Source organism: Colius striatus, chromosome 13, assembly GCF_028858725.1.
Source record: "Colius striatus isolate bColStr4 chromosome 13, bColStr4.1.hap1, whole genome shotgun sequence".
Lineage (NCBI taxonomy): Eukaryota > Metazoa > Chordata > Aves > Coliiformes > Coliidae > Colius > Colius striatus.
The window spans coordinates 18,762,890-18,787,423 of NC_084771.1; the positions used below are offsets into that span (position 1 = coordinate 18,762,890).

The 24,534-nt window shown below is 46.3% G+C and overlaps 2 protein-coding genes across 8 annotated transcripts in view; one reads left to right on the top strand and one right to left on the bottom strand.

Moving 5' to 3' along the window:
- Positions 1-2,633: 2,633 nt before the first annotated feature.
- Positions 2,634-20,350, top strand: POF1B (POF1B actin binding protein). The gene is made up of 15 exons (XM_062006570.1): positions 2,634-3,110; positions 8,439-8,477; positions 8,923-9,024; positions 10,735-10,950; positions 12,226-12,356; positions 13,373-13,400; positions 14,367-14,441; positions 15,626-15,718; positions 16,431-16,544; positions 16,685-16,837; positions 16,956-17,066; positions 17,652-17,780; positions 18,053-18,126; positions 18,464-18,578; positions 19,211-20,350. Exons 1-15 carry the CDS (start codon positions 2,688-2,690, stop codon positions 19,214-19,216), a joined length of 1,809 nt encoding a protein of 602 aa, XP_061862554.1. The 5' UTR covers positions 2,634-2,687; the 3' UTR covers positions 19,217-20,350.
- The window catches only part of ZNF711 (zinc finger protein 711), a 32,273-nt gene continuing 25,480 nt past the window's right edge, over positions 17,742-24,534 (bottom strand). For 6 of the 7 annotated variants that reach the window (XM_062006566.1, XM_062006562.1, XM_062006565.1 and 3 more), the window contains 7 exons: positions 23,917-24,086; positions 23,580-23,676; positions 22,052-22,133; positions 21,768-21,944; positions 19,471-19,541; positions 18,927-19,108; positions 17,742-18,225 (listed from right to left, as the gene is read on the bottom strand). The gene's annotated coding sequence lies outside the window, so the exon portion shown is untranslated. Of the gene's footprint in view, positions 18,226-18,910; positions 19,109-19,470; positions 19,542-21,767; positions 21,945-22,051; positions 22,134-23,579; positions 23,677-23,916; positions 24,087-24,534 lie in introns of all 7 variants that reach the window. The other variant, XM_062006563.1, reaches the window with a different exon arrangement.

A 24,534-nucleotide genomic window follows, 5' to 3' on the forward strand; every position in this document is an offset into this window, starting at 1 on the left:
AGACACTCAAATCAGAAAGTGCAGTCTGCTTGTACAAGCAGTTTTATAAAAGGCAAATCATGAAGGCTGACCTGCATGAAACAGGCCATGTCTGTCACCAACTGATCTTTGCTGTAACACACAACATCCTACCTAACAGACCTCATATTTTAAAAACACAATGGTCTGCTTGTGATTTAAACAGCAAGTTCTAGACGCTCACTATCTTGTCTGAAAATACCTTTCTTCATTTTTACAGGCACTTAATGATGTTAAGCTTATGGTGATTAAACCAGAGCTCTGTAGCCAGGCTGTCCCAGCCATCTGGAATGAGGACAGAAGTGGCTTCTTGCTTGGATTCTTTTCCCTGCCAGGTCATCCCGTGATCAGCACAGTCTGATCCAAGTAGCCCAGGGTTAGAGGTTAACAGGAGCACTGGGCTATCTGGGTCAGTGTCTGCAGACAGGCACCTTCCACCAAGCCCCAAGTGCATTATGGCTCTTCCTTCAAAGGGAGGATCAGAAAACTGAAGCCTCCACTTAAGAGCTGCCTCTGACCTCCCTTCAATCTCTAACGCCTTCCTTTCACCTGAAAGCAGATTTTTATCTCTGCCTCATCAAGTTGCTTATGGGGTGCAGCTGCCTGCCAGTTTGCTGGTTTCTTCACTCTCTCTTCTTTAACCCCTTCAGTTTCCCAACCCTGTGTGACAAATAAGAGTAAACATCAAAATACAGCATTTCTTGCAGTGGTTTTCCCCAGTATCTTCCTCTCCTGTTTTATTCATCCTAGCCACAGCTGTCACAGCAAGAACTCACACTGAACAGGTAACACCCTGTAAGAATCAGAATGCAGTATCATTCTTGTGTTTAGATGTGTATATTACTTTGGTCACATTAACATTCAAATGCTTTGTTTGAGTTTCTTTTCATTAACTGCCACAGATCACCGTGCATATATTACTTGCTGTTATTATTTATGACTCCAATAATCCTTACCACATCTACAAAGTTATCCGGAAGTTACTCGGGATTTTCATTACAATAGGATAGCTTAGGGCTCATTTTCTGCTGACCCTTGTAAGAAATTCCCAAGACACTCTTTATTAAACAGGGCAGTTCTGCATGCTGGTAAGATTCCTGAGCTGGCTAACCAACTTTTCCACATTTTACGTTACAGCACTTCTCTTTACTTGACGAGTGTTTCTATAGTTTCCTACTGAAGCATAAAACAGTTTCTTCTGATTTGTATAAAACAGGAACTGGGCTGTTGTAACCATATTTTGTTGCTTTCCAAGAGATGCTCTTTTAAAAATTGTTTTGGGAAATGCCACCAATAGCTTTTCCAAGCTGGTGAACCAAGAATGAGGGTTTAAGAGAACACGGGGTTTTCTTTGCATGTAGTTCCTTTGAAACCAGTGGGATACAACTTACTTGAAATGCTTTTTGTATATGCTTGTATGTAAACTAGATGTCTGTTGCCTAAAGGAAAAGTAAAACTTTTTCTGTTTGATGAATATGTCTCCAGGTGTCAAAGTATCTTAAAATACTGAATTGTTGCAAGACCTCATTCTAAAATGGATAGCTTCCCAGTTATCTGTTGAGGAGACTCTGTGAGCACTTTTTAATTTCTGAGGCAGTGGCCATCCAGTGAATAGCCACTGTAAGGCCGTGTAGAGTAACACAGACAGTATTGCTCCATTACATCAAAGCTGTTTTTGCCATAACATGGTACTGTAGAATTTTTTTTGTGGGTGTGACTACTGTGTGAGCTTAAAGCATAGTAAGCATGCAGGAGAAACAAACTGACAACGTTACAAATCTAGGGTTCACTATTAAGGATAGCATTTATTTCACAAGATTCTACAGTTATGTTATTGCCACATTACCTTCGCAGATCAAAGTTAAGTTCTCAGCTAGGGCTTGCCTGACGCAGCCAAAGGAACTCAAGCCTTTGAGTTTATGCTGGATTGAGAAACTAACTGGAGATGACATTCTCCTCCACTGAATAAGACTTTGGATAAGCAACTAACTCCATCCTTTATAGATAAGTGCCGCGTTGCAGTCCATCTGTAGGGATAGGCCCGGTTCCCGGAGGTTGTCCCCCTGCCACGCAGGTATGCGTCTGTTCGGAAAACACGCTCCTTCCCCAGGCGACTGCTGCTGTAGGCTGCTGCACGGGGCAGAAGGCAACGGCTCCTGCGAAGTTCACAACCTCCTGCGAAAAGCACTTGAGTAACTTAATTGCGTAGTAGTATTTACGCTCCCTCTACACACGTAGTAAACAGATTAACAACAAAAGGCTTTACTAAACAGGATTATGCTTTATTATTCTCTCCTTTTTTTCCACGAGCGAGGTGTGAGCAGCCTGGAACCGAGGGCACTACCTCTTCCAAGTCCTTTGCCAGGCACGACACGGAGGCGAGAGGGTGGCGAAGCTGCTGCGAAGCAAGCCCTGGTCCTCCACCCCTCCCTCTAGGCTCCAGGCTGCCTGACCCCTCTCCCCGGGGTACCGCGGGTCCCGGGCCGCCCTGCGCGCTGGGCCCGCTCCTGCCTGGCCGCCTGCCCGGAGCGGGGGAGGCGGCCGCGGGGCTCGGCCAGCCGGAGGTGTGTCCGCCCGCCCAAGGCGCGGCTCCCCGCAGGTACTAATCGCCGCCCTGCCCCGGCTCCGCGCTGCAGTTGCCGCCCCGCTCCTGCAGGAGCCCGGCCGGGATGTTCGGGGCCCAGCAGCAGCTGCAGCCCCCCACGCTGCCCCCGCACCTCCAGCCGCACCAGCAGCACCACTACTATCGCCGCCAGCAGCACTACAACACGCTGCCCGCTGCCCGGCGGCCCCTCTCCTGGCCCGAGCCGCCGCCGCCGCGGCCCCTGCCCTGCCGGGACCCGCCGCCCTGCCCGGAGCCCCCGCCGCCGCCGCGGCCGCCGCCGTGCCGGGAGCCGCCGCCCTGCCCCGAGCCGCCGCGGCCGCTGCCGTGCTTCGAGCCCGCGTCCCCGCAGCAGCACGAAAGCGGCGTGGCGTACGACCGGGTGCGGACCTACGGCCCCGGCTGCCGGCGGGTGAGCGTGTCTTGCTCCTCCCGGGCGGCCTCGCCGCTGGAATGCTCGCACGTCTCTGGCTGCGACCCGCCGCAACAGGTACTGCGGGCACCGCTGCGCTCCCGCCCCGCCCCGCGCCGCGAACTCGTCCCGCCGCCGCGCCCCGCTCCCACCCGGCCGCCCCGGGTGCAAAGGGCCGGGCCGTGGGCCTGACGCCCCGGTGCCACCGGGGAGGCCGCAGGGCTCTGCCCGGCGGAGGGACGGGACGGGTTTCCCCCGGGTAGAGCGGCGAGTGCCGGACGAGCCTTTCCCAAGCCGCCCCACCCGCGGGTTCTTACCTCGGAGAGAACGGAGAGGCCCGTCCGCGCGCATGATGGCCTTCAAAAACAGCGCCTTGGAAACGCAGCGGAGTGGGGCTCGATGGCCCGGCCCGGCCGCAGCTTGTGGACGGGCTCCCCTCAGACCACCCCCGGCCTTCTCCGGCAGCGGGCGTACTCGGGGCCCTCCTGCGTTCAGGCTCTTAGCGGCGGGCGGGCGGTGAGCGGGCAGCGGCGGGCGGCGCTCTCAGCGCTGGGCCCGGCTCGGCTCATGGTGCAGGGTGGGAAAGGTCTCATCCTTGAAACTGGCACCTGATGAAATAGCTTCTCTCCCGGTTGGGTAAGGAAAGCTCAGTCACTAGTTTTAATCTAGAACTCAGCTTCGCTTGAAACTTCTTTTCGTATAATTTCGAAGAGATCGGTCAATTTCATGTTAGTTGCCCGTTCAAGTCCATTTTGCATTGGTTTGGGTTTTGGGGTTTTGTTGTGTGGGTTTTGTTTTTCTTAGACCCTTCTAAATACCATATTTTGTTGTACTATTTCTGCCCATTTTGTCAACAGAACAATACAACTGCATGCAGAGCAAGAGCTGGGCGCTGCTGCGGCACGGGTGCTGCCCTGCGCTGCGGCGGCACTGCCTCTGCAGATGTCACACACAAGTGTATGTGCTGAATGGTTCTGTTTGAATCCGTGCTGCCCATTCAACGTGACGGAGGAGGGGACCAAGCAGTAGAGTTTGCTTACCTTTGCTCTAGAAGTTTTCTCAATGTAGTTCTGCAGGTTTGCTGCCATGGGGATGTTCAGGGATTGGCTTGAAGGTATCAGTGGAATTTAATAGGATTTTAATGGACACAATTGGTAGCTTAAAGACAGAAACCATTGACTTCACAACAGCTTTGACTATAAAACCAGCAAAAGAGGTCAGAATTTATTCTTGAACCAATTTTTTGTTGTACATGGGGCTGTCGTTGGTAGAAGCGGGACTGGTGTGCTATGCTCGATATAGCAACATAGATTTGGTTCAAGTTGAACTCTTAATTTTCTTTCTTGTGATATAAGAATACTCAGCTATGATAAAGAACAGGGATTAAAGCTAATATGAAATGACATTTCCTTTCCAAGCCATATTTTTGTGGTTTAAGGGCTGCCTTCCCCTAGAGGTTGACTTCTGTAGGTTCTGGAAAGCAAGCTGGCTCACTGGTGGCTGTGTGTGACCTGAATGTGACAGGCGTATTCCCGCTGTATCACATCTGATAATCCCTCTTTGCAAGATGTGGGGCGAGAGTGTAAACACTGGTCTCACCTCCAGATAAGTGATCTGCTCAACTAGGCTAGATGATAGTCTGAATTGCATTCAATTAATTAAATATTCATTAGAATAGTCACTCCAGTCGCAGTCTTCCTTTGCTCAGATAAGTAGGTGAACACTTTGCTTACAGACTCAAATGCTGTCTCTGCTCTATGAAGTTTAATTTTCAGCATCTGTTTTACTCACTGACTCCATTAAGTCGTGCTGATGAAAAATAATTTCTTGCTGAAGTGTTTTTCTGGATTAAAGACAAAAGAGGGCGTAGTTCCAATCAGTCTTATGTGGGTTGCAGTTTTAATGGTGGAGAGGGAAGGTGCTTAATGATGATTATTAGCAAGTTATTAAAGAAGAAAACAGTCCCAAGCAGGAAGTCAGCTGAGAGTAGACAGGAGTTGGGTGCTTGGTGCTGAGTTAGAGTTGTCAGAAAGTGCTGGGGAAGGGTGTTGGAAGATTCCGAGGTGTTGATTCAGTTGCCCTTTGAGCAGGTCCCATACAGTTGCATAAACTGAATGATACTGGACTCAGAGGTGGTTTAACACTAGATTTTTTCAGTGAATGGCAGCCTATAGCTGTAGCCTAAGCTTCTTCCTGATGGTAAGGCAAAGGGCTGTCTTTGAGCAATATTTAATTTGTTTCTGCAGTGCGCTTGTAAATTCATGATAACAAACCTCTGCCTCACTGTTGATACACCATCTCATCATGTACTCACACGTTTGGTGTGTTCTGTCTGTTTGTACTTTTCTAGTAACCTAGAGGGAGGGAAAGTTTGCAACTGGTGAGTGCATATAGTACATGTGACTGTGGTTTTTTTGATTGAGGATTTGGTTTTCTTCAATTTTCAGTCTACTTTGTTTTATCCTTCATGTAGAAGCCAAGTGTTACTCCCCAGCCATGGCGAGCTTCATCTGGAGTAATTCACAGCAAATTTTGCTCTTGTCTGCTCAATGTAAATGAAGAATGTTGTTTAGAATACATTGGCTACCAGTATGGCTTAGCTGTATGAACCCTTCCACTGTGATCATGAAAAAATAATACCCAAAATGTCACACACAAGATGTCCGTGGTCAGTGCAGAGGGCAAAATCCCAAAAGCCTTTGTAGGAGTTGTCTCTCCATATGAGAAATTTTGAGTTGTCATGGCTGGGCTCAGTTCTGTGGAGTGTTAAGGGCTCTCACCTCCCATTGTGAAAATGGTATAATATTAACCAGCTTGTAAGATTTGTCTGTGTCTGAATGGTACCTGCCATTTCCCTATTTTAGCTGCCAAATGAGACTCGTAAATTCCAGTTAGATGACTGGATTGCTTGCAATTAACAAGACAGTGTGTTCTGGATAAAAGGTTTTAACATAGATGAAATTCTTAAAGCCTAGCAAAAGTCTTTATGGAAGCATTAACATATTCACTCACCCAGAGTGGCTGGTCAGGCAGTTATGAATCCCAAACCCACTCATGCCACTGAAATCCACAACAGCACTGGGCTGTCCCCCTTAACTGCCCCCCAACCCCTCACGTTCCTTCTCCCAGTTAGATGATGTTGCTTCTCCGAAGTAGCCTGGGGAATGAGAAAGCAGCCTGAGCGATGCCCTTTGGGAATGACAGAGAAATAGCCCCAGGCTGTCTGCCATCCTCCTGCAGCACACACTTCCCAGGGAGCCGCTGCGAGGCCCGGGCGGGCACTGGACAGCGTGGTGGCATCTCCCCGGGCGGAGCAGAGCACAGTCAGGAGCTGCGGGTGGGTGGCTCAGGACAGCATCATAGGGCTTCTGGCTTCTGCATCCCCTCCCAGCCTGTGCAAGTCCAGCCGGCTCAGCTGGTACGGGAGGGAGCGCAGGCAGATCGTGTTTGTGAAGGAGCAAGGGAAATGTGTCTGCATCTAAGTTATTTGGAAATGAAAGAGTTTGGATATCTTAAGAATAGGCATAATTTGATCCAAGCCAAACGTTTTTAGGTTCTGTATGATAGTCCTCATGTGCTCAGACTGTCCTTTTGAGTATTACAAAAATACATTTCAGCTTAAAATGCTCCAGTCCTCTCAGTTCTGAATGTGTTCCTCGGAGGACACATAAGAAACCAGATAAAATAGTGTTGCACTTCACCCTCTACATTAGACAGTGTGAGTTCTGTACCCCAGAGCTCTGTGGCAGCACGACTCAGTTCAGGCAGTTTTATCCGACTTCTCCGTACACTGACAAGGCGTCCTTGAGTTTTGTGCGCAGTGCTCGTCGTGGTTTCCTGTGCCATACAGCGGCAGTGAGCTCCAAAGAAAGAGCAGTCACAGCTCTCCCATGGTACTTGCCTCACCATGGCGTGCCAGGGACGGACAGAGCCAGTGGGGTCAGCTCAGGAGGTGCTGGGAGGCAGGGGTATGCCTGCTGGGAAACTGCTGGCCAGGAAGCACCAGTGAGCTTTCAGTTTTGTGTTTTTAGTTCAAGTTCAGTAGGTGTCAGGGTGATGTAGGAATTGGGCTGTATCTTCCAAAGCACTCTGTTGTCTCTTTGGTGTTACGTCCCCACGCGGAGTTCTGGTGGCGTCGGTGGGTTCCATTCCTCAACTCCTCCCTCCGTGCACAGCGTGTGGGAGCAGCCGTGAGCACATTTCTAAGTCTTCTGCAGCAATTACAATTTTGAGATGTCTTAATTAGTACGATTGCTGCTAAAACAATTTGTTTTCTCCTTTGATTTCTCTTTCCTGGTGCTGTTATGATTCACTCTTGGGAGATTTGAAAACCGCTTCAGGCTTCCTAAACTTGTGCAACAATTCACGAGTGGAAATCTGACCTACTTCAGAGCTGCCCTTACACAGTTAAGAGTGTCTCCGAGACCGAGCGCAGCAGTGCGACCTTCCCAAGCACTGCCTGCACCGTAAGGGAAGAAGTTATTTGTTATGAAAAGTGGAAGTTTGTACTGTGAGGAAGAACAAACAGACAGTGTGCTGTCGACAAGTTGCCCAATGCTTAGATTAGATTCAGTGAGAATTTTGCTTCCTTGGATAAAGGATGTCAAGCAAGGTCTATGATTTGTTGTACCTCCCGGTGGCCCACAGAATGGAGGATGGTGTCCACAATTGCTTGGGGGGAAAAAAGTGAAAAAATCTATTTGAAAATGAAAAAAACCTGCTGCCACTCAGGGATTTCTGTAATTTAGAAGGACATACTTCATACTTCTTTCGTTGAAGAACGTGGCAATATTCCACGTGAGCATCTGTCTTCATAGGTGTCAATCCCAGGGTTCCGTGACTGCTTTTTGAACCTCTTGCCACTGCTTGGTGCATTGGATAGTGACCAGAGTGGTTTGTTGGCCGTTCCTCTGCCCTTTCATTTTGGTGTTTAAGCAAAATACAAGTTGTCTATCCTTAGTGAAAAAAAAGAAGTATTTGAGATGCTATACATTGCTTTACACCAGCTGACCTTGATAGCATGAAACACTGTGTCTGCATGAGGGATACAGGATCTGAGACCAATGTGTCAGCTTTGACTTGTGTCATATTCTGTTGGTACTTTTGGAAAATAAGTACTCACTCCCTCAGACCTGCAAAGAGGAGACCGAGAAAAACCAGAGTCTTGAAACTGAGGGCAGCAGATCGTGTGCTGCCACGCAGTGACGGCATCACTCCCGCTGGGATGGGGAGGCTGTGACTTTAAGACATTTCTAGGTGATTTGAGGCAGTGGATCGGTGTGTTTATAGCTGATGACTGTATTCAAGTTCCCTCGGGAATCTGTGTGGGCCTGAGTTCTGACATAAAAGGATTTAGAGACTGAATTGAAGAAGTCACTGACTCTTTGCTTATTTTCTTCCTTGCAGGGCACTGTTCGAAGGATTATTATTGAGAATCCTGATCAGGTAGGAAAACTGTTCAGTGCTGGGGTTCTGCTGTGTAACTCTTCCTCTGTTATCCCAATCTGGTGAAGTGCTGGGCTGTCTCCATCAGGGGATGCTAAATATTTTGAAATCATATGGCCTGTACCTCACCTCTGGTGCTGAGAGAGATGGAATTATTGGGGATGGAAAATACTACAGAACTGCAGTTAAGTCTCCGTTAATATGCTTCAGTAGTATTGCTACTGCAGAGGTGAATTCCTGCTGTGTTTATGCCAAATATTGTCTAGATGGAAGCACAGTCACTTTGTTTCTGAAGGGACACACACTGAAATGTCCAGGCCTATCTTGAATGCATCTGCAAATTACAAAAATCCCTGATCTTTTTTTTTTTTTAGTCAAAATTACTGTCATTCTGAATTTACTGTTTCACATCATTTATGAATGTTTTTATCACAATGTTTTACAGGAGCAGTTATCCCCATTTTTTAGAGGGGCCAGTTTCAGTCCTGGAAATAACGTCATCTATGAAAAGACAATAAGAAAATATGAGCTGTTGAATCCCCACCAAGTAAGCTGGTTGTTTAGGTTATTTATTGCAACAGAAAATTGAGATGAGAGCAGAAAAGTATCATTTCTGGGTTTTTCTGGGGAGGTTTGGTTGGGTTGGGAACCACTGCTAGCTTGAGAATTGCCTTGTTGACGTATAGGATACATTGTCAAAGTAAATAAAGGAATTTCTGTAGGTGAGGAGACCAGAAGTTGGAATGTTCACTGTATTTTTGCTAAGAACTTGTTTCAGACTAACAATGAAAACTGTTGTATCTCTGCAGTCAATCTTTATTGAATATAGACCAAGAATTAGTTTCTTGCTGTAGCAACACAACAGAACAACCAACAGCAATTTTTACAAAAAATGAGTTGAAAAGGTATAGATGTATCTGTTTGTTCATTCTTTAAAGGTTGTATTTGGCAAAGCTGTCTGAAATGTCATCTTTGAACTGGTGTTTTGTCAACAGCCAAAATATTCCTTATCATTGCTCTGAAACACTGTTATATTCAACAGGAAAAATGTGAAATCAAGAGTTCAGAGTGATTTATCTGTTTGTTGTTTTGCTTTTTAAAACTGAAGGTTTCATGCCATTGTGGATTTTACGTAGGTCAGTCACGTGTAGTGTCTGCTCTCTGAAGCTGACGGGGGGTGGGGACAGGAGGTAACTGTGAATAATAGCTTCTTCCTCCCCACAGGTAATAATTTTAATAAATGAGATAATACATGTTAAAAGTGTGGAGTCTAGTCCTGGAAAACATATTCCTACTTCTGGTGTTTGTTTCCCAGGATATGTCTAGATGAAAGTCAGGAGTGTAGTAGCCCCTCCAAACCCCAGGTGGAGCCTCCTCAGCCCTGAAGATGGGCAGCGTTTAGTTCTCACTCTGGTCCTCTCTGATGCGGCTGCAGTGAATGAAGTCTCTGTGCTCTGAGTTTGGTGCAGTTAAGTGTTGGTTCAGCCTGTTACATGTAACTGCAATGAGTTTTAAGTCAAAATTACCTGAAGGATCTGCATTTCTGTACTTCCAGGCAGAATACAAAAGATGTATGTTTCAAAGCGACCTTGTAAAAGCCGTGATGGAGACAAACAATTATGTTTTGCTGAAAGCAGTAACTTCCAGTGTTTGGACTGGAATGTAAACTTGTTCCTAGTTTATTGTTTTGGTGGGTGGTTCTGTAAACACCACTTTTCTGGGATTACAAAAGCAAGATGCATGTGTCCTTACCCGTTGTACACTCTGAATCTGGAACTGCTGAAAGCATTTATAGGGGAGAGTATCTTCAGCCATTTCCTATTCTACTTTTTTTTTCCCTCTGAGATAACAAAGGCTCAATAAGCAGTTCAACTGCAGCTTGTTTATAACCTCCAAATATTTAATGAAGCAGGGCATGCATGTGTTTTAAATGAAATAATGGACATTCCCACTGCCTGAGTATGTTCAGAGTAACAATATCAAAAAGCACCCAGGTCAGGAAGGGTGGCTTCTCCATGCTTTTCGTTTGCAGCTACTAAAATGTGAGGGGCTGGTGATTACACTCTTGTATGAAATTATGAAGCAAACTCATGTTCAATTAGGAAAAGAAGGTATTTTATTAGGATTATTAAAATATCTGAAAGTGTCATCATTCTTTCCATGCAAAACCATGTTTCATTCATCTCTATATTCACACCAAGCTTCCTTGTGGTTACAAGTGTCCAGCAACTTGAGAGGAATCCGTGTCTGTTTGCAGGAGAAGCAGTACCAGTTCTCCCAGCAGTGTCAGACTCCCCAGCAAGCCGAGCAGTGGCACGTTGTCCAGCCCTGCCAGCACTCTGAGCAGTCCCAGGTCACCCACCAGTGCCAGCAGACACAGACCAGCAGCCTGTGTGAAGCAATCCCAGTCTCTGTGAGCGATGACTGCAGAGGAAACACCGTGAGGAGGGTGACGGTTCAGTCTTGTGACACGGTGAGAACTGTTGTCTGCCCACTGTGCTGTTCACACTGTATTTTTGGGTTGTATGCAGAGTACAGAACTTTACAGATACATACAACTGCCAGTCCCCAATGTCACAAGTTTTTGTTCGAACTCATAGCAGGGTAATTAAGCACCATACACCTGTTGTGAGTAAACACCAGATTTGTGTGTCTGCTGTGGGTAGGTTTTCTGTAGCTGTGATTGCAGACATTGTCTAGAACTGTCCAAGTCTTTGTCACATACTGTTAAGAAAAAAAAAAAAGTCTCTTTTAGGTGGTATATCCTATTTCTTGTTGGCACAGACCTGCACTGAGGTGTACTGACAGATATCTTTCTGTTGTCCTTTACATGTGTTAAGTCCTGCTGGTTTGTTTGTGGTTTTCTGTTTATCTGGGAGTGTAACTTGTGGACTATGGCAGGTTTTATCTGTCAGTCTTTGTACAACAAGGACTGAGTAACGTAAAGCTTATGCCTCTAGTTTTGGAGAAAAGATATGTTACTTTATAAACTCAGCATACAGCAGTTCAGGATTGTTTTCTACCTAAACTGATTAATAAGGACTTCAAATAAATTTTGGTATGACGTAGAAGTATTTGACATAGATTTGCTGGAAGCACAAACTGGCTTCCTTCACCCTTCGTTTTACAGCAGGTTGCATACTGAGGAATTTCTAAGGGCTGCAGGAGGCTCATGATGCATGTAGACAGTTATTTCAGCGTAGCAGCCCTTCCCCTGCATCTGCACTACAGAGGTAGCAAGACAAACATACCTGGTGGCCTCTGTGTTAGACCTACGCAGACTCTCCCGTAGCCTGCTGCTCCCACAGACCAATCGGGCACCCAGTCGGTTTGGGTTGCTGTTGGGATTCTTGTTCACGTGGGTGAACATTTGAACTGTGCAATACTAATCCCATTTTTTGCAGTGGGGAGTCCTGCACCTGTCTGCTTTCATCTGGCTGCTGCCCACAGGCGTTCTGGCCACTCTGGCAGCTCTGGAAGTGTGTATTAAGGAGCTTTCCCATATTAGCATCACGATGATGCCACTGCTGTAGAAGATGCTACTTTGCATATTTCTGGTGGTTGTAAAGGATGTAATTTATTTCTGCATAGTTCACTGAAGACATGAAAGACTCAATACCAGAGAAAAGAACAGTGTAAACAGACTGCTAATTAGTAAGAGCAAACAAAACCAAATGCATCTTGTAGCATTTTTACATCCAGCTTTTACCCTGAATCTGTGATGAGCTTCTTGCCTCTCTTCTGCCAGGTGAATTGCTCCCAGGAGAACAGTGACCAGCTGGACTGTCGCTACTTTGGCGAGCTCCTCGCTGAGCTGAACCGCAAGACCAACGACCTGTACAGTTGTTTGCTACAGCATGTGGAGAAGATTGGAGGAAGGTATGGGCCTGAGATCTGCTCTGGTATTGCTGTGTGCCAGAAATCCTGGCACTGCACAGTTGGGAGGACAGTCCTGCTGGCAAGCTGGGTTCTTTTATTCCCTGACAACTAGAACTGTGTATGTTACACGTCCGTCTAATTTTCTGCGTAACTGAGGACATAAAAATGCTGTAAGCCAAGGCAATTCATTGGTTTTGATACTTATTCAAATCATTTAGATTAATACTTGGTTAAGAGTTGCATATCCCTCACCTGTTAGCACACAGAGCAAACACCTTCAGCACACTCTGACAGAAATCTAACGATACAATTATATTGTTACGTCCAAGTTGCTATTTCCTTTGTTCTGTCATGGTGTCATGTCATGGTTTAAAAGATGGGCTCCATGAGGCATAAAGCTCAGTACCTACATGCAAATGAACATTAAGCATGTATCCTGCAGAGCCCTACAGATTGCCTTTGAAAAGAAATGCAGGATCACAGTGGCCAGTAATCTGAGTCTCCACAATGTTCTTGCCCTTCCCTCGCAATCACCACTGCTTCATCCTTCCCATTTGCTCCCAGTCTTGTTTGGTGCTTTCCAAGTTCACTGAACTGAGTGGTCCCATAGCAGGGGAAGAGTGGAATTTAAGCATCACAAAACCCCTGATACTGCAGAGTAAACACTTCAGGCATATCAATCCATTGTAGCACAGTTCTGGGTAAGCCATTACCCAGGCAATTAAGAATTGGGTTAACCAGACATAATTGGGGTAACTGCCCAAAGGAGCAGTCAGCCTGTGTAACTGTGCTGCTGTTAGTGTTCCAGACTCCTCAGGTATTTCTACATGGAGTCATATTTAACAGCTCCTGCTGTCTGGCACCTTAAAAGGAAGGTAACAGTTCCTAATCTGATAGAGAACCTTCCTGGCTCCATATTAAAGAGAAATCTCTTTAGTTGTGAATGTTGGAATGGATTTTTAAAGTTCTAAGCAGCTTTCTGTTAATTGGTCCCTTGACTTTTGTCTGTTTTCCAGGAGCTATGACGTTGAACTGACGTGCCAGGTGAGCATCCAGCTGCTCTTGGCAAGAGGTTCCCTGATAAGTAGTGTCTGTAATGATGGTGTGGATCTTCAAGGAAATTAAGTCAAGCCCATTTAAATGAAGATGCTGGTCTTTTGTCAGTTACTGATTCCTGGCTGTTAAAACATTCAGAGCCTGAAACCTACTGCTAGGCTTGCATTTGCAATGTGCTAACACTGAAAGGAAACTTTGGTCATTTGCATTATTCTAGTAGGACAGTCAAATTCTGAAACTCTTTCCTGCTGTGCCAGTAATGGTTTCATTGTAAAACAAACTTACACAGCTGCAAGTATTTTCACTGTGTGTTTTTGCAAAGGATCTTTTACTGTCTTGCCAGTAAAGCTGCTGTTGAGCAGCAACATGTGAGTGCTGCCTCTCACAGAAAGGAGAGGAGGAGCTGACAGAACAGACTTGTGGCTATAGAACAGTCACCTTTGTGAACAGGGCATGACAGAATCAGCAGCACCTCTGTTCCCTTTGAAGGCATTGTGTACGTGGCAGAAATACTTGTCCAGGATGAAATTACATGAAGGAGTGCTGCAGAGTCACTGGCAATCCCTCCTGTGCCAGGCTGGACATCTTTTATTGACAGCCTCTCCCTTGTTTAGAAACAGGAAATTTGTTCCCATCATAAGCTGCTGAAAGCTCTGCTTCAGTGTCAGCTGTTGCTTGAGAGGGGCCTGGTTTGAATGCTGCCTTTAAAAGAAATGTTAAAGGTAATGATTTGAATATATGCTTCATTTATCACTTCATCTGGTTTTCTATGCCACACATATATCCTTGAAAATATTTTGGGCATGCTTTGATCTATTTCAACTCTTGTTTGCCTTGTACTGAAGATGTTTTTCATACTAGAGCTATGTAATTAATGAAATAAACCCCACATTATGATCTACCAGGCAAAATTCTTAATCAAGATGTCTCCCCTCTCCTCCCTTCTTTGCTTAGACTGAAGATATTGAAGATTTAATTCCCAAAGGACTGTCTGAGGCAACAAAGCAGCAGATTCGTTATCTCCTGCAGGTAAGTGGATTTCCTGATTCCTCTAAGTGCATCTGGTTTTACATTCTCTCACCTGTGTTTAAAAAAAGCTAAAATGCCTTTTGTCAGATTTTGTCACCACCCATACAAAATGTGCTCCTGGACCACAGACCCCTCAGGCCTCAGGGACAGAGACTCTGTGGTACCTCCTACGTGTCTGAGAAGGAGTCTAAGCAGCAAAGCCCAGGGCTGAGAGCACAGAGATTGCCACTGTACATGCACATGACACCTCTGGCACAAAGTCACTGCTGAAGGGGGATTTACTTACATTTTTATAGTCTAAATTAATCTGTTTTGACTTAATTCTTTCTTTTAATCTACTCTTCCAGTCTTATTTCCCAGTAAACCAAATACAGGAAGTCCAAACTGAAATTCCACTGTAGTTAAAACCCAAACAAACAGGTGAACAAATCAGGTACCAGAGGAACAGGAGTATTTCACTCACATCCAGACAGTACAGAAGTCATCTTTCGCACAGAATATTCAGCCCTTCCAGCTGAATCAAAACTTGAGGAATTACTCTGTGTGTTCTTCCAAAATCTGTTCTCCTTCTTTCAAATATTAGAAATGTATCACAAAATGCAGCACTTTGTGTCTTGGTGTGACTGACCTCAGAGCTGTTGCCAGGCACTGAAAGGGCTGTCTTGTGTGACCGCCTCCCGTCTGTATCCAGTCCACTCCTTTCATCTTTGGCATCCTTCTTTTTAAAGGGAGGAGTTGGTTGTGTAGCTCTTTATTTAATGTTAATTGAATTTTCTTGCTCTGGGGTGGAAGGTGCTTTGCCAGGTCTGACACAACTCATTCCTCTGGGGCCTCTCACACAGGGCACTAATTCTTTACAATCAGTGTGTGTCACCAAGCTCTGACCACTCAAGAGTGATTGTGCAATATTCACACTCTTGGGTTTCCCTGTACTGGAGTACAAATACAGTTCTCTGCTAACTTCTTCCTTCCACTTCCCTGTGTCCCAAGGCAGTTAAAAACCAATCCCATCTGCGGAACAAAGGGCATGAATGTGGATTTATTTGTAGAAACTGTGGCCCTTCTGAGACTGAAGTGTGGTGGTTGTAGTTTACCTTCAGCTGTGCAGCAGTTTTCTGTTCTGTTGTCAAACATGTTGCAAACAAAGCTTACTCATCACATGTGTTCATGTTTTCCCCTCCCAGATGAGAGTGACATCAGACAAATCCCTCAGACTTGTGCTTTCCACCTTCAAAAATTTACGTGAAGAGCTTTGCCATCTGCAGGACGACTTGGGGGTGAGTCACACATCTCAGTGCCTCATCATCTGTGTCCCCAGCAGCAGAGGGGCCAGTACGAGGTGGGGGTCAGGGTGCTGGTGCTTTGTGACAGCGCTTATTCCTTACAGGAACCAAAACACTTTGAAAGGAAGAAAAGACCCTGATGAGTGAAATCAGATTTAAAGTTCTGACTCGGTGCAGACAGAGCAGTGATCACTGGCAGAGGGAGCTGTGGGTTAACTACAGGGGAGAAACACACACCACATGCTGGTTTTCTCCTGCAGTTCCATTGGCTCTTGCCAGAGCTCATTCCCACTTCACAGGAATGCTGCTGGTGGCTTTGACAGCTCCAGAGCTTCCCCAGGGTGGAAGCTGGAGCTCACTGGCTGTGGGGAAAGCAGGAGCAATTCCTACACCAGCACTGGAACCTTGACAGCATGCTCTAAAATAAAGTTGAGGGAGGGCAGAGGGAGTTTGGACTGTCATGCTTCACAGAGGGCAAGGTGTCTGTGCAGGGATGTGGTCCTAGTTTAAGTGGTTTGCTGTTTTTTTGTTTAATAACTCTGAATAATTCTTTCTGGGGCAGACTGAGAGCAGTGTCCAGGGTCCACTGAGTATTCTCTCAGCTTTGAAACATCACTTACTGATGACTCAGTATGCTGCTCTTGGAACCTGGGAAGAGCTCACTGGAGACTGGCAGCTATTGACCAAACCTACTCTTGTCTTACAGAAGTTAGAAACCGACAACGTCTTACTTAAGAAGGATTTGGCTTTTAAAGATTCTCAAGTACAAGAATATGAGACCATGCTGAGCTCCCTGAGAGAGAATAACCGTCAGCAGCAGGTAAAGCTGCAAAGCTACTGTCAGTGTAGCTACAGTCAGCTGAGAGGCAGCCTTGTGCTGGCTCTGGGTGTTCCACATGTGTGCCTGACACGTTGCTCCTGAGGAACACCACCAGGCCTTCCTTGCACTTGTTCTTTTAGCAAGGGCTGAGGGACAGCACTGCCAAGTGCCGCTCGCTGGAGGAGCAGCTGCTGGCGCTGCGGCTCAGCGAGGGTGAGAAGGAGTGTCAGCTGAAGGAGCTGGAGTATGGCAAGCGCGCCCTGGAGCAGGAGATCCAGAGCCTGAAACTGCAGGTAAGGGGTGGCCTTGTCCGAGGGCTGCTGGCCGCAGACACAGGCACTAACCTATCAACCATTCAACATTCGTGATGAAAACTCTCCTTACAAACAAAAAGTGATTCACTTTCCCTAGAGCTGCTCCAGCCCAACGCTCCAGACCAGCACGGACGAGCTCTCCAGCCGCTACGTGGAGATGATCAACAACCTGAGGGAGGACAAAGACCGCGAGATCCGCAGCCTCAGGGTGAGCTGGGGCTGGGACACGTGTACTGCCCGCCCTGCATGGGGAACAGGAAGGCTCTACCAGGTGGTCTTTTTGGGTGTCTTCTGGTTCTGCAGTTACTTCATACCTAGACAATGATGATGGCTGAGATACCCTTATGGTAGAACACAGAAAACCAAACCAAAGCCTCAGATGTAGAAACTGGGGGTTAAGCAGTCTTTCTCAAAGGGGTATTCTGTGTCCTGAGAAAGTAAGAAACCAGCCAAAAGACACCCAACAGAAGCCAAAAATAAATCCCACTCCAAAGCTTACGTAAGAAATGTCTTTTACATCACTGCACTAACATTTTACTACCCTGGAAGGCAGTTCAGCCTCGGCACTGGGGTATTTGCTTTGCTGAGTTATGAAACTATCAAAGAGATAGTGGGTAGAATGCAGTCCAGCTGCCACTTTCTGAGTCGATGGTGCTGCTCAATGCTCTTACTTGAAACACAGTGGGTCTCACTGCATTGCTTCAATGAAAAACCCACCCAAGTCCTCACCCCCCGTGGAGGGCACCTGGATGGGGCCCCCACCCCTAACTGTTCCTTCACTCCCGTGCTGCAGACGCAGTTGTGCCAATTCCAGCAAGACATATCACGGAGAGAAGGGAATAACAGCGACCTGCAAATGAAGCTGCATGAACTGACATCAATGTTGGAAGAGAAAGATGCTTTTATTAAACAACAGCAAGAGGTAACAAATACAACTTAGTTCTCTTCTAAGAACTCTTGTATTTAAGCCTCTACTTACTGTGTGGGTGGAAACTCAAGTCACTGGTACTCTCCTGGTTCAGGAGTCGGGGTTAGGGGTTTTTAACTGAATGCTGTTCCTCTGCCTGTGTTTTGGCAGGACAGACTTTTTCACACTGCTCTTTGAGAGAAATTTCTGCAAATTGTTATGACTTCAGTGAACTAATACTTCAGAAAACGTTATTCCATTGGAATGTTGACTTTTTGTTTTCTCAGGACCTTTTCAGATTGAAGCACGAGAAATTATCAGGCAGTCAGTCCCCTGGTGTCACAGCAGTCATCACCAAGAAGTAATGTCCTTCTTCACCTTTCTTAAAAATGCACCCTTTGGCTTTCCATGGTATAGGTCTGTTACACAGTTGTTCTGCACCTCAGTACAGCCTGGTCAACTTGAAGGGAAAAAAGATGGGAGATGAGATTTCCCGTCTGGGAGGGTTCAGTACTAAGCTCTGCACTGGCCATTGATGAGGATGATCAGCACAGTAACCTGACAGTGAAATGACTGTAGTGGCTTCTTAGTTACTAGTGAGACTCTTTGGGGATTAAGGGCTGTGGCAGGATCAGAGTGCAGCATCTGCATGTGAGTGTGGGGATTTCTGCTGACAGGTCTGTGACTTCTCCCTACAGGTACAGGAATCAGTACCCCATTCTGGGCCTCCTCTCTGATGACTACAAGGTCACGTCACCTGTCAATAAATCACAGACGATTGTAATTGAGAGGACTGGAGAGATATGGAAACATGTAAGTGCACCCAGAAACTGACTGTTCAGTACCTGACATCCCTAAGTGTTCAGTTTAACTTCAAAGCCACAGGTTAACTGGAGGTGACCCCAAGGACTGTGTCACGTACTGCACCCCCAGTCACTCTGTTGGAGCTCAGGGCTGGGCAGGAACACTGAATCCTATCAGTGAGGGTTTGCCCTGGAAGTGAGCAGCATGTGCACAGCCTTGGGCCCCGTGTGGAGCTGACCTGCTGTGCTTAGGCCTCCACGATACTCAAAGTACTTCCATGGTCCTTTTAACCCTCAGCCCAGTTTGAGTGGAGGAAACTAGTAGAGGAGAAATTTTCTCACCATGTAGTTTAGGTACCTGGTAACTTCCTATTCTTGGTTGTTCTCCCAAAGTACAGAAGAAGTTCTTGCCCTCATTGTGTTTGCTGGGGCTGGGGAGCAGCTGGAGCTCCAGGACACGGCTCTGCCCACAGTGGGCACTGCCAGGCTGAGGCTGAGCAAGGAACAGCTTCCTGGCCACTCCAGACACTTGCAGTCAGGCTGTTAGAGAACATAAATACCTACTGAAACAACAGATGCTTTGTGTATGTTTGTTTTACCTACAGAAAGAACTCTGTATTTCCTTCTGCTTGTTTATTTCAGGAATGAAAGAAATGTCTAAAACATGAGAGCTGCTTGAAGGAGTTGACCAAGGACCAAAACTGCTTTACTTTCTGCTATTTTGCATCTGAAAGAGGTTCAGTCTGACATTGAGACAGGCTGGAGAACACGAGGGACATGGAAGCACAAAGATCATAGAAACCACCACCTCATCCCAACCATAAAGAGCTCAGGTACCCGTGTCCATAACCTGCCACTGACCCCTGCATACAGGTGTTATTTGCACTTTTCCACGCACTTACTTTTTGCTCAGAGAGCAGTGTGTCAGTCATCCTTTTGTGGGCTGCTGTTCTTCAGCCAGTCCTGAAGCAATCTAAGAGACAAAAGGAAGATGTTTGAAACCTTTTCCTCTTGGCAGTAGTAGCCCTGTTCTGTCCTGTTTGCTCATGCTGCCAAGTGGGAATGACACACATGGAGGTCCTGTATGTACTGCATGGCTGCTGTCAGTACACACTCACCCACAGATCTACGGCTGCCTGCTGGGGGTGGAGCAAACCCCAGTAGTAACCTTCATGGGGACCTTTAAGAATACCTCACTGCAAACTGCTGACCTGGTGCCTGTGTCTGGAAAACCAACATCACAGGATATCCCTTACTCCAGACAGAAAACACCTGAGATTTGGCTGCTGAGCTGGCAAGTCCCAGAGTTGCCTTGTTCAGGGGACTGGTTGGGCAAATGCTAATTTATTGGCCTTGATGAATCTCAGGTGAACCATTGTAAGTCCCAAAGTATTTACTGTGCTTGAAAATGTCAAGAAATCGGTATATTTTTATACAGAAATACTTAGTATGAAAACAGTTCATTGACTAAATTCCATTGTTAGAAACAACCTTTCATTTACAATTTTTGCTCCTTACAGGACCACAGAAATTCCCTCCAAATGCTTTGGCATTAGGAACCAAGTAATTGTCTAAACAGTGCAGTGCAGAGACTCACAGGGGAAGTTTTAACTATGCAATCAAAAGGTGCTTGCTCTTTGTCACGGGGCTCTTGCTTTGCTTTATTGCTGCAGATCTATATTTCTAGTCACAAATCATGTATATGCTAGACAATGTCTAATGGTGAAAGAAGGCTGTAGGCTCTGTGTAACTATAAAATAAACCCAAGTGTAATGTTCTGAATCCTGTCTCTCTGTAGGGGAAACATCCTCTGTCTACACAACATGCTGGAGAGGGGGTCAGGTGGTGTGATACCACCTTTCTTTAGACAACTTGTGCCTCTAACACACTTTACACGTAAAGGCAGCAGGTTCAGTCCCTTCTCCTGCTATTGCTAAGCCTCGGTTCATGCTGGGATGATGATGACACCCACCTCATGCTCTTCATAAGAGGGAGACAGCTAAGTGCAAAACCTGCTCCTTGTGCTGCTCTGAGTCTCCTGCTGCTTTATAAGGCAAGAGTCTGCACCGTCAAATGATACTCACATTGCCCCTGCTTTAGAGGTTTAATTAAATAGCCTCATTTGCATGAGGAGGGCCTTTCCCCACTGAGAACAGTATATTGCTTTCTAACTCAGCCCCTCATTTCTGTACAGCAATTGGCTGCAACATGCACTTACACACACCCAGTTCACCCCCTGCAGACACTGAAGGGTCAGTGTATTCTGTCCCAGTGAAGGATTGCAGTCATCCCTCATCTAATGACTTTTCACCTTTGGTGACCTAAAGGACACAAACAAAGGAGGTAGCTCCCAGCTTTGTCTAGTGCCAGAGTTACCTGTGCCGATTGGTGCAGGTCCCTGGGGGAAAGGCACGCACTGCTCCGTGCTCAGCTGGGCCTGGCTGCTGGCAGCTTGACTCCATGCTGTCAGGAGTCACTGGGGAGGCCTCTGGATGCACTGCCCACACCACTTCCACGGCCCAGCCCCAGGACTGGAACCCCCACAGCAGCAGAAGGTGAGTGAAAGGCCCTTCAAGGGCAGGGACGGGGGCCTCTGCCCGCTGCCCATGCTTGGCAACTTCCCACAATGGGCAGGGCAGGGGAATGACCTGTTCTGCACACAGCTGCCATCACTGTCCATTTGCAATCAGGGCATCTGCTCCCAGTGCCTGGAGATGGCATCATCTATCCCATTTAACAGCCCCAGTTTGCCCCTCAACCCAGACACCTTCCTCAGTGTGGGGAGCACAGATCGGCTCTGCCACAGCCTCACAGTGTTTTGGGACTGCCCTGCGCTGAAAGGGCTGCAGAGCTGAGAGCCCAAACATATTTTCCTCACAGATAATACAGTAGATACTTGTCAAAAAGATGAATCAGACCAGCAGATGAAACATAATGGCTATTTGGGGCTGGTTTTGTTTTCAAACCAAATGTACTTAAAATAGCAAGTACAGGGTGGTTGCTGTAGCCTCAGCTCTCACCTCTTCTGTTAAGCTGAAACGTATTTACAGAGATGAGGAAATCAAAGTTACCACTCTAATTATAAACAGTATACCAGATAATTTTTCACCTCAGTTTCAGGAAGATCCACATTTTTCAGGAACAAGTGAGAAAAATCACAGACAGCATTTACTTCCTCTACTTCCAGCACCACACGTACCTGCACCGCCTTCATCCATCCCGCGTGTAAGCAAGGAGCCCTCGCTGCCCAGACACCCCATGGCACGTGGAGTTTCTTGTTCTGATGCTGAAGAGCAGAAGGAAATTCTCTCTAGTTGCTGTCACTGACTTTTCCCCAGAGCTCAGTATGCAACAGGGAAGAGTTTCTCTGCTTCAGCTGCAAAACAAAAGACAGAGCCTTGGTTCACCAGCTCCTGACTGACAACTCCCACACGCTGTCCTGAGGAGTCCACACAGACTGAACATTCTGTCACAGAACCTGACCTTGACCTCGAAGGACTCTGCTGGTGGCTCTTGCATGTTTTCTCTCTCAATTCCATTACTTTTAATTGTGGGTATTTGAAACCTGAAGGAAGAAAAACACAGATGATGATCAAGACATGAATCACTTTTAAGTGCTCCTGGCTTTTGGGAGTTCTTAAAGTCTGTCATTCCAATAAAAACCTACAGTAAACAGATGTGACATTTTGGAGCAATCCTTCCACACGTTTGTGAAACTCACTGCTTGCTCAAGCAACCACAATGTGTTTGTACACCCCAGTCTGCATCACAGCAGCAGGCAGAGGAGAAACCCAAACACAAGAGCAGCTGAACTTCCTCACTGCTGTGCTCCAGAGCAGTGAACAGCTTCAGAGCCTCATCACCTTCCCTGCTCTTCATGTGTCTCTCATTTGCTTCCTAGCACCACTGAGGAACATGTCTGCTATGAAATGACTGAGCAGGACATGCCTGTAGAGCACTTCATCCCATCCTGAAGGCTCCAGCAGCTTGGGAAGCAGAGGTGTCTGCCGTAGCTCAGGGAGGGAGCCAGGCAGGGCTGAAGTACAGACTATAGAGAGCAGGGATCTGTGAAGTACTGACACATAAGTTATACTGTAATGACTGAGCAGGAAGCATTTTTAAAATCATGACACCTCCCCAGTAGCAATAGAAGAGTACAACAGCCATGACAAACTCTTTTAAACATTTACTGGGAAAGCGTCCTGGAACGAATTGAGCAACTGTGCCTCAAACTGATGAGGATTCAGGTGAAATTTTATTGTAGTTCATGAGATTTTAAATGACACTTCCTAGTAAAGTCTTGTGTCAAGAATATCAACCAACTGCTTGCTTTAAAACAGAATTTCAGTTATTAGGGAAATTTCAGTTACTGTAGGAAAAAATAAAGGTTCCTGCTGAGTCTCACCTTCTGTTGGATGAACAGATTTACAAAAAGATCCTAAATTACTCCAACATCCACAAAGAAAGAGGACTGCATACAACATAACTTCCTCTCAGGTTTCTCTTTATCTAGCCAGCACATTCCTTTATTTTCCCCTCCCAAACCCCAACTTCTCTGTCCTTTCCTCCACAGCCCCAACATCACACCCACAATATACTGAACAGGCCTTGCTATGTTGGCTTTCTTCCTCCTTCCATCCCTCACAATATTACTTCCTGTTTTCCCAGCCACCAGAGCCCTCCTCACAGCTCCAACCCCCTTCCTGTGCCTATTTCACCACCCAGCTTGGACAGGCAGGTGAAGAGGCTTTGACAGCCACAGCTCTATGGAAAAGCATCTTCTGGAAGGAAAAGCAGAAGCACCACTGAGAATTTCAAACTGCAAGAACAATATCCAAGTCCTGAAGAGCAGCACTGGACAGAACCAGCCAACATCCAAACGGGGGCACACACACTCCCAGCAGCACCCCAGCTAGTGAATTGTGAAATCACTGTTCAAACAAGAAGTCTTGCAAACTTAGTTTTTTTAACTGTTTGAAATTTAACAACATGTGGGTAGCAAACCATTAACCTTAACACTGGGACAGTGAAGTCTTGAGCCTCTTCCTCTCTTTGGCAGACCTTGTTTCCACAGTGTCTCTTCTCAGCTGGGTTTCATTGTCCATACACTGCCAAGGAAAAAAAGAGACCAACAGTATGAACAAACAAGCATTCAAAAAGCTAATGCAATAACCCAACCCAAGAGAAGTGGTGATGCATCTTGAGCCCTCCTGTGGGACATCCTGCCAAGTTCACTAACCCAGCTCCTCCACCTGACCACCACCAGGGGCAGAGCTCCCACAGGCTGTGGGAGCTCTGCCCCTCCTCTGCACCAGCTGCCAGTCCCACACACCTTCCCATGGCCATACCTCAGCTCATCTGATAGCCAACCACAGTTGCAGTTTTCACAACCACTGTTAGCTCTCCCACATCTTGAAAAACCTGTTCCTCACAGATTGTCATGTTCCCAAAGGTATGACTTTTTTTTCCTCATTAGGTGGACTCACACACTGTTAAACCTCATCATCAATTTCAGCTTCTGGAATACAAAGTTAAAGAACTTCATCATTCTGGAATACAAAGACAAAGTTGTAAATGAATGAAACTTTTATCCATCAGCCATTGTACACTTTCTGCTCTCTTTAAATATGTTTAAAAAAACCCTTTTGTGCCCTCTAAAATATGTAGCTTTAAGGCAAGAAGAAACTAGATGGAACAGAAAATATAGGTAATGAAACCGATGCCCCTCAGTTTACCACACTCTTAAGAACAGCAGATACCACTCACCGACTGCATTAAGCAACCAAACTGAACACCACTAAACTGTTCACCACAGAAAGAATTAACACACAGATGTAACTTTTATCTATCAGATATATAAAGGTCAAAGGCTTTCACTGCATTCCTAGGAAGAAACACTACTGTTACCCTCAAACACACACTGTAAAATGGAAACCTCAATAGTTCACCAGTAAACACCAAGTGTG